Source organism: Nicotiana tomentosiformis, chromosome 5, assembly GCF_000390325.3.
Source record: "Nicotiana tomentosiformis chromosome 5, ASM39032v3, whole genome shotgun sequence".
NCBI lineage: Eukaryota > Viridiplantae > Streptophyta > Magnoliopsida > Solanales > Solanaceae > Nicotiana > Nicotiana tomentosiformis.
In genome coordinates this window covers 36,259,356-36,269,608 of record NC_090816.1, presented here as the reverse complement: position 1 = coordinate 36,269,608, position 10,253 = coordinate 36,259,356, and the positions used below count along the sequence as shown (strand labels likewise).

At 36.9% G+C, this 10,253-nt stretch overlaps 1 protein-coding gene across 1 annotated transcript; it reads left to right on the top strand.

Annotated features, from left to right (window-relative positions):
• The first annotated feature begins 802 nt into the window (after positions 1-802).
• LOC138892167 (uncharacterized) lies at positions 803-2,398 on the top strand. Its single transcript, XM_070175873.1, has 2 exons — positions 803-1,135; positions 2,294-2,398. Exons 1-2 carry the CDS (start codon positions 803-805, stop codon positions 2,396-2,398), a joined length of 438 nt encoding a protein of 145 aa, XP_070031974.1.
• The last annotated feature ends 7,855 nt before the right edge of the window (positions 2,399-10,253 follow it).

Here is a 10,253-nt window from a genome sequence, read left to right as displayed (position 1 = left end):
GTATCACCAATTGAAGATCAGGGAGCAGGATATTCCGAAAACAGCTTTCAGGGCCTGGTATGGGCACTTTGAATTTCTGGTAACATCTTTTGGGCTAACAAATGCCCTGACAGCTTTCATGGATCTTATGAATCGAGTCTTCGAGCCTTTTCTTGACTCCTTCGTGATAGTATTTATTGACGACATCCTTGTATATTCGTGAAGTCGAGAGGACCATGTCGATCATCTCAGGGCAGTTCTACAGACTTTATATCAGCATAAGTTGTATGCGAAGTTTTCGAAATATGAATTTTGGCTTGAATTTGTCACGTTCTTGGGTCATGTCGTCTCTAGAGGAGGAATTAAGGTTGATCCTCAGAAGATTACAGCTGTGAAGAATTGGCCTAGACCTACAACTCCAATAGAGATACGCAATTTCTTAGGCTTAGCGGGGTATTACAGGAAATTTGTGGAGGGATTCTCTACTCTTGCCTCTCCGTTGACTAAATTGACGCAGAAGACAGTTAAGTTCCAATGGTCAGATGCTTGTGAAAGGAGCTTCCAAGAGTTGAAATCAAGATTGACTACGGCACCGGTGTTGACTCTACCAGAGGGTACAGATGGGCTTGTGGTATATTGCGATGCTTCAAGAATCGGACTTGGGTGTGTGTTAATACAACATGGAAAGGTGATAGCTTATGCTTCTAAGCAACTCAAGAATCATGAAAAGAACTATCCAATACATGACTTAGAGCTTGCAGCGGTGGTATTTGCATTGAAGATTTGGCATCATTGTTTGTATGGGGTCCATGTGGATATATTCATGGACTATAAGAACCTTCAATATATTTTCAAACAGAAGGAATTGAATCTTAGACAAAGAAGATGGCTTGAGTTACTCAAGGATTATGACACTGATATTCTATATCATCCGGGAAAGGCTAATAATGTGGCGGATGCTCTAAGCCAGAAATCTATGGACATTTTGGCTCACTTGGAGGCATATCAAAGGCCATTGGCCAAGGAGGTTCATCGGTTGGCTAGTTTGGGAGTTCGTCTTGCGGATGCTAGTGAAGGAGGGGTGGTTGTGCAAAATAGGGCCAAATCATCACTTATGGTGGAGGTCAAGGAGAAGCAATACAATGATCCATTGTTGGTACAATTGAAGGAGTGGATTCATAAACATAAGACCATGGCCCTTTCTCTTGGCATGGATAATGGTACACTAAGGTACCAAGGGCGACTATGTGTTCCAAATGTAGATGGTCTTCGGGAAAGAATCATGACCAAGGCTCACACTTCTAGGTATTCCGTGCACTCGGGCTCTACAAATATGTATCATGATCTTAGGGAAGTCTATTTGTGGAATGACATGAAGAGGAATGTAGCGGAATTTATGGCAAGATGTCCAAATTGTCAGCAAGTGAAGGTCGAGCACCAAAGGCAAGTGGGTTGGCACAGAACATAGAAATTCCAATATGGAAGTGAGAGATGATCAATATGGACTTTGTGGTGGGAATACCTCGCACGTCTCATAAATATGACTCAATTTGGACGATTGTGGATCGACTCACGAAATCAGCTCACTTCTTACCGGTTAAGGCTACCGACACTGCAGAATAATATGCTCAGTTGTATATCAAGTAAATAGTCAGGTTGCATAGCACTCCAGTTTTTATTATCTCAGATCGAGGGGCATATTTCACGGATAATTTTTGGAAAAACTTTCAGTAAGGTTTGGGTACTCAGATGAATCTTAGTATAACCTTTTACCCGCAGACTGACGGGCAGGCAGAGCGGACTATTCAGACGCTTGAGGATATGTTGCGCGCTTGTGTTCTTGACTTCAAGGGTAGCTGAGATGACCATTTTCCACTCATAGAGTTTACCTATAATAACAGTTATCATGCTAGAATTTAGATGGCACCGTTCGAGGCTTTATATGGTAAAAGATGTAGATCTCTCATTGGGTGGTTCGAGATTGGAGAAGCGGAGTTGATAGGGCCAGACCTCGTGCATCATGCTATGGAAAAGGTTAATATCATTAATGAGCGGTTAAAAACTGCTCAAAGTCTTCAGAAGTCCTATTCAGATGTTCATCGTAGGGATTTGGAGTTCAAAGAAGATGATTGGGTATTCTTGAAGGTTTTCCCTATGAAGGGTATAATGCGGTTTGGTAAGAAAGAGAAATTGAGTCTGAGGTATGTCAGACCGTACAGAATCATTCAAAGGATTGGTCAGGTGGCTTACAGGCTAGAACTACCTCCAAAGATCTTTAGTGCACCCGGTATTTCATGTATCCATGTTGAAGAAGGTGGTTGAAGATAAGTCACTTATCGTTCCGGTTGAGACTATTGAGGTTAATGAAGAATTGACTTATGAAAAAATTCCAGTTGTCATTCTTGATAGGCAAGTTTGAAAGTTGAATAATAAATAAATTGACTCCGTGAAAGTGTTATGGCGAAGCCAACAAGCCGAAGAGGCCACCTGGGAAGCCGAGGAAGAGATGAAGAAGAAGTACCCTAATTTATTTGAATAGATATGTAATTGTGTCCATAATGTTGAAAGCTCACTTTCTACAAATTATGTTTCCCTTGTACAACTTATGTTGAGGTTACTCCTACTTGGTAATGTAATCTTTATGGCATTGTGGCCGATGTTATTTCCATGTTGTTTACATCGTTGTGTTGTGGTTATGTTGTTAGAACTAGTTTGGGATTCTCTAGCAGGTGGATAGGTCCAATTATAGGGGAGACTGTGGCGAAATTTTGAAAATTTAGGGAGTTAGTCAAAAATTTAGAACTATTGGTTTTCTAATGGCGGATTTTGGCCCTCATTCGAGGACGAATGATCTTAAGCGCGGGAGGATATAAGGTCCCACAAAATATCACCTAGAACTCGAGGTTTTGTGGTGTAGAGGAAGCTAATGCGTTTGAGGAATGTAGAAATTCTTCGCGGCTCGCAAGCTCGTCGCGGTACAGACTTTTGGGGTTGCTTAGTGAGTTGAGGAGTTGAAGGAAAAAGTTTTCAGAATATGGCAGTTCTGCGGTCCACTATGCGAACGTAGAACCAGTTTGCAGGCTGCAAATCAGCAGCGGATTGAAGAAAAAAGATTTGCCAATTTTGAGGACCATTATGCGGTCGTAGAACCGTTATGCGAGCTGCAAATGCCATCACAGATCCCGCATGAGAACTTTTGAAAGGAGATTCTACAGTCCATTATGTGACCGCAGAATTAGTCTGCAGACCACAAACCTATCGCAGAGTGAAGCTGAAATGCCCAGTTCTTGAGGGCCATTATGCGATCCATTTTGCAGACCGCAAAAGTGTTATGCGGTCGCATATGCGACCACAAAATCGCATCGTGGCTTCATGTTTCTAATTTTGTGACCTGGCCCTATTTCGATATATAGTTGTTAAAGACCATTTGTAAGGTAAAAACCTGATTTAGAGAGAGGGGAGTGGTCTAGAGTGAGAGGGAAAGTTCCTAAGGTTACTGTTCATCAACTCTTGCTCAAAGTTGAAGAATTCACAAGAAAAAGTCACAAGGTCTTCATCCAAGAGGTAAGGCTCCATACCCTAGTCTTCAATTTCGAGTTTGGGGTAAAAGATGGATAATGGGGAGTGTAATTCTTAGGTGTGGGGGTGTTATCTATGCATGCATATACCAACAAAGTTGTAGAAAGGTTGTTGAGCTAGAAAATGGTAGATGTTGGGTTGGGGATGAAGGAATCCACCATAGGAGGACCTTGAATCCTTAATGCACACATAGTATTTGATAAAATGCTCAAATGAGTTGGAACTATGAACTCCTTCCTAATTTGTGTTTAATTTTGTTGTATCTCTAAATAGATCGAAGTGGCTAAGATTTCTGAAATATTGTAGTAATTTAAGGAAAGCTCAAGGCGAAGTATGTTGGCTAAACTTCTCTCTTAGAATTGAACCCCCCAATATCCTTGTAAGTCCTGAGTTGTTCATTATAAATTGATTATTTCGAATAAGCCTTGTGTCAAAAGATATATGTTCAATATGTATTTCAATGTTCTTGTTATGTCACATCCTATTTCAAAATGTGCTCGAAGCATGGGTTGTATATCTAAATGTTATAACTTCAAGTCGTGAATCAAATAAAAGCTATTATGCCAAATTGTGTAAGAAATCTCAGTGTGCTTAACATTATTAATTGCTCATATGTGGACTTAAAGTCTTGAATAGAAATGCTTTGTTGTTGATTATCCATAATGATGTTTGAAAGTGAAAGAGATGAACATGAAATATGAAATACGGCCAATGTGCCAAGAGTGACATTGCATTATGGCCATCAGTGCTAATGAACTGAATGATGAATAAAAGATAATGAAATGAGTTATCAATCCTTTAAATAAATAAACACCCTGGGAGTATCGTTAGTCACCGAGGAAGGGTAGGTTGAAACCTAACCCCGAAACTGCGCGTGCCGGTGTAGGAGTGAATTGTGATTGTACCCCTTTATTGGGAAGAGATTGATGTGATGAGAATATTCCCCTTTATTGGGATGAGATGATTGCTAGAAAGTGTGATGTCAATCCACACGGTATTGTGGTGAGACGGTCTAGCCTGTCGGGTCGTGATCGGACGTTATACCGCACACATGGCGGTGATTGTGCTTGAGATTATGATTGAAATAATGATTGGGACTGAGATAATGATTGTGATTGTGGTTGATGTCTTTAGGTGAGACGACCTAGCCGAGTGGGCTGTGATTGGACTCCGTGATAAAATCACAGTGGTATATCGGTGCTAAGATCTCCCAACCTAAAATATGAAAATTTACTTGAAAACTTGTCTTGCTCCTAACTTGATGTTGTGGTATTGTTTGAGGCTCTCATTGATTTTATGACTGTTCTTCCTTGTGTTATCATTTCATTCGTTCTATTGGGAGGGTGTTTATTTATTCATATTAGTACTATTCCATATGTACTAACGTCCCTTTTTGCCGGGGGCACTGCATCTTTGATGGATGCAGGTGGTTCCACAGTAGGCGACTTTGATCATTGATAGCGGTACACCCTCTTCCCAGCTGACTTGGTGAGCCCCACTTCATATCGGGGTCGTATATCTTTTGTTCATTGTATACTATATTTTGAGTTATAGCCGGGGCCTTGTTGCTGGCACTATCATCGCACGTTTTTTGTATCTATTAGAGGTTCCGTAGACATAATGTGGACAATATATTGGTGTTGAAAAAGTCAAACTAGTGACAAGTGGAAAATGGAAGAAACAAACATTTCAATACAAGTGACAAGTTAAGGCATAGGAACCAATTCAAGCATATACCAGTTAAGATATGGAACAAAATAATTAATGAAATACGGAAAAGCATGAAAACAACTATCTTGATAGCGTATATACACTCGTGACCTCGCATATATGCCGTTACACATGTAAATCACATAACATATAGTTCAAGTATTCCTAATTCCGCAAATTAATGTTAGACTCAACACTTACCTTGCTCCGCAAGTAAATCAAAGATAAACCGGGGCCTTTTTTCTAAAATTTGCCTCCAAACCAATCGAATCTAACCAAAATTGACTCAATAACATCAAACAATGCTAGAAAAATCAATTACAATACATAAAGTTAAAAATATTTACACTTTTTCAAAAAGTCAACAAAGGTAAACCCCAGGCCCGCATGGTCAAAACCCGAGATTCGGATCAAAACCCAATTACCCATTCACCCCCGAGCTCGTTTATGTGATTAGTTTCAAAATCCAACCTCAAGTTGAGGTCTAAATCTCAATTCTACTCAAATACCTAATTTTCTACCACGAATGAGCATAAATCAAGGTTAGAAATTAATGAGTGTCGATGGAAATGAAAGAAAATAAGTTTAAGTACACTAACCTATGAAATGGTAATGAAATATCTCTTCTAAATCGCCTCTAGGCCGAGCTCTACTGAGAAGATGGTGAAAAATGAGTGAAATATCGTCTTTGGGATATTTAATAGACTGGGCGTCAGGCCTTCTTCGCATTCGCGAAGAGCCTGACGCATTCGCGAAGGGCTTGATAGCCAGAATGGCCTACGTGTTCGCGAGGTTCATCACGTGTTCGCGAAGGCTTCTCCCCCAGGCCCTTGCGTTTGCGTAGAACAAACCTCACCCCCCAGGTCCCTTGCTCTTCGCGTTCGCGTAGTGCTGGTCGCATTCGCGAAGGATGATCCCACCATAGCTTCATGTTCGCATACACATCCTCGCATTCGCATAGAGGAAAACCTCCCCAGCCCAGATTACTCTTCGCGTTCGTGGGAGTATCTTCGCGATCGCGAAGAAGAACGCACCAGGTAACAATAGACTCCAAAAACCAGCAATTTTTCTAAGTTTAAAAATCATCAGTAGTCTATCCGAAACTCACCCGAGCCCCTCAAGCTCCAAACCAAATATCCACATAAATGTAATAGCATCATATGAACTCGCTCGCGCGATCAAAATACCAAAATAATACCTAGAACTACGAATCAGACACCAAAATAATTAAAATTTTCAAAGAAACTTAAGAACATGAAATTTTACAACCAGATGTCCGAATTAAGTCCAATCAACTCCGTTTTGCGCCAAATTTTACATGCAAGTCATAAATACTGAAATGAACCTATACCAAGTTCCGGAATCGAAATCCGAACCCGATAATAACAAAGTCAACTTACGGTCAAATTTAGGAATTCTTTAAACCTTTAAATTGCTACTTTTCAACAAATTACGTTAAATCAAGCTAGGGACTTCGGAATTCGGTTCCGAACATAGGCATAAGTGCCAAATCACGATCCAGGTCCGTTTACATAAAATGTTGACCGTAGTCAACTCAAATGACTTTTAAGGCACGATTTCACATTTTCATCAATTTTCTCATAAAAACTTTCTGGAAAAGGGACACGGACTACGCACACAAATCGAGGAAGACTACACGGAGCTAGTTGAGGTTTCGGAACACATAAATGAAGAGTAAAACTATAAATGACCTATCAGGTCATCACATATAATAAAAATTATATTTTGACTATCTAAATTTTTATTTGATTTGAGTTGTCGTATAATCTAATTATAGATTTTATGACAAGTGTTGAATATTCATTATTCGTTCATTCTTGTTTGCTATCGAATTGTTACATTTGATAGGTAATAATGCTTATCATCTTAATTTTTACTTAATCTAATATGTTATTAGTTTTTGAATTAATTATTTAACTTTTAATAATAACGCGGATATAGGTATCATGCATTATCGTTATAGCCATTTAAACATTTTAGCTTACCAGCTTTTATGATTCTTGTTCTTTCCCTATTTTAATTAAAGTATTTCTTTTATGGTAAAATTTGATACAGAACACTAAGTAATTTTCATAAATGAAATACCTAGTCGACTTTTATTAAAATCAACTTAAATTTTCCAGAGTGAAGCGCATATTTAGTAAAATAAATTGTTTAATAGCATATGTTTGGATTTGAAAATAATATATTTTAACTAAGTTACTGGTATGCCCCTTGAAAGATAGTGTTCTCGAAGATATCTAATGTTCGGCCAAAAGCATGTATTTTTGTATATGAATCGCCTCATATTTTGCTCTATTTTTTGTTGTTTTAATGTGTAATTGCAATGAGTTGAGCTAATTCTTTTGATGTTTATATGTGTAGGAGTCAATTGGAAGTGATTTGAAAAGTTTGCGTGCAAAGTGAAGTAAAAAACGAAAGAATTTGGAGGAAGTACGAGTTTGGTGCCTAAGTTCACGCCAGGCACCAACTAAAACGCTGTTGACAACAGGCTAAAAAGTTCACTGTCCAACTTCGCGCCAGGTGCCAAGCGAGACACTGAAGGGCGGATTTTATCCTAATTCGGCTGGTACTTGATGATTTCAACCCTACATGCCCCCAACTTGTATAAAAGGGTTTCTAAATCCAATTTGGGGGAGATCGAACATACTTTGAAGGAGAATTTACGTGGGGGAATGCAAACCACGCTTGGAAGAGGCTTCCGACTAGTTTTTCTTCGCTTCTCTTCCTTTAACTTTATAGTTCATTAGTTCTAGAGTTGTGGGTGCTACATGAACGTTGTAGTTTGAAACTTGAATTATTCTTATTATTTTATCATATTAGTTTGTTTATTCAATCTTGCACTTAATTATTTGATTGCTTGATCACCAATTAAATACTATTTATGAATTTAGGATAGAACTCGGGAGAGGAAATTCTAGATTGCATATAAGATTGAGTAGAGCAAGATCTTGAACCTGAGTATTGGGAACGAATTTGCGGTTATGATAGAGATATACCTAATCGCCTTTCTTGGTTACTATACATGAATTATTAATGCGTTCTTGTTAATCCTAACTTGAATAGGCGAGTAGTACTTCGGTAGAATACTACGAGTAATATCAACCCTGTCAATCAATAAACTAGATAAATTAATTAGACAATTTAAGTGAAAAGACTCAACGGGATTGTTAGCTAACCCATAGTTTTGAAATATTCTCTCCCATTAAATTCGTCTTTAAATTTGCCGACTCATTTCTTTTAATTTTTTAGTTTGCTACTCTAGATTAATTATAGATAAATAATCACACTTTAGAAAATTGCTTGAATAAATTAATTGTCTTAGTTTAATTTAGTAAATAGTTAATCATAAGTCCCCGTGGGTACGATATTTTGACTTATAATCCTATATGACTTGTACGACCACGAACACTTGCGTGTGTGTTTGAGAACAAGAATATTTTCATTGAAAATTATAGGAATTCTCATATTGAATATGCAAAAGTTGCACCATTACACTAGTGAGGAAAAAAGTGTACAGATCCATGCACATTGTGTGCTGCTCTATTTGCAGATTAGCACTTAGATTCCAATCTGCATCTTTGTTCTTTTTCTTCTTTTTTCTTTTTCGAATTTTCCTTTTAATTAACTTTTGAAAATTATGATAAAAAAGGTGAGACAATATTTGATCATGCCATCTAAGCAACACATCCACCTATATACCTTGCCAATTGGGAACCCATGTGGACACCAATTAATAGTTCTTGCCCCGACAAAGCTCTAAGTATTATACATGCAAGAACATGTAAACTATTTAATTATTCTCAAACAAAAAATTTAGAACCACAATTTCAACTTTAAAAGAGCAAATAGTGAAAGAAATTTAATTTGACTGAAGTGGATCAGTAGAGCTAAATTATGTTACTGCAATGCAAACTATGATGGTGATCTTTTAGTCACCAAATTAATTTTGACAAAATTTCAATAAAGAGCATTCACAAAATTTTCCCTTTTGTTTATTAATGGTTCCATCAATTTTGAAAATAAATTTTAAAATGCTTTTTAGAAAAGGAAAATTTTCAAGTCGACTGAATGAGATATAAAAATATGAATCTGATTCTTTTTCACCTACTTATTTGGTAGTTCTATAAAAATTAAATGTTAAGAATTACATTTCGATTATCTAAATTTTTATTTAATTCGAGTTGTCACATGATCTAATTATAAAATTATATGAAAACTATTGAATACTTATTTTTTTCACTGTTTCTGATCATTACAAATCGTTCTTCACACATAGTAATAGATAATGCTTATGATGTTGATTTTTCATTTAATTCACTTTATTTATTTTATAATAAAAAGCACAAAAGACAAGAATTGACATGTTTAATGTAGGTGAAGTATATAATTTGACTACACTATGTTAGCAGTGTGTGACCAGGTAACCGAATTATGACATATTAGTCACCCAACTAGTAAAGGACAAAAATAAGAATTGAGAAAAAAACTAGTAAAGCTAACTAAAAAAGTTTAAAACTAAAAATTAGAACATTGAAGAAAATGTAATAACAAATAAGTAGTGAAATGTCCATAGGTCTTTTTACTCGAACTTATAGTTATTAAGTATTTTTAATTTGATGTTCAATATTCATTTTGGGTTCGATTAATTCGCAAATTTCACTTTAAGAGTAAAATATTATTTTATCAAAGATGACTCAAAACTTAAGACCTCTAGATACTTACCACTAATTATTACCTAATAATTGCAATTACATGCCACATTATATTATATAGCAATATGATTCAATTTCTCTGTTTATATGTTAGTTAAGGGGTCCACCCTTTTCCAAACGAAAAAGTAAAAAAACAAATTAAAACTCTCAAAAGGGAAAACAATATTAAAAGACGAAAAAAAGGACAGCACCCCTGTTCCACAGTGGACAGTTCTATAATCAACAAAATGAAACAATAAAATTCATATT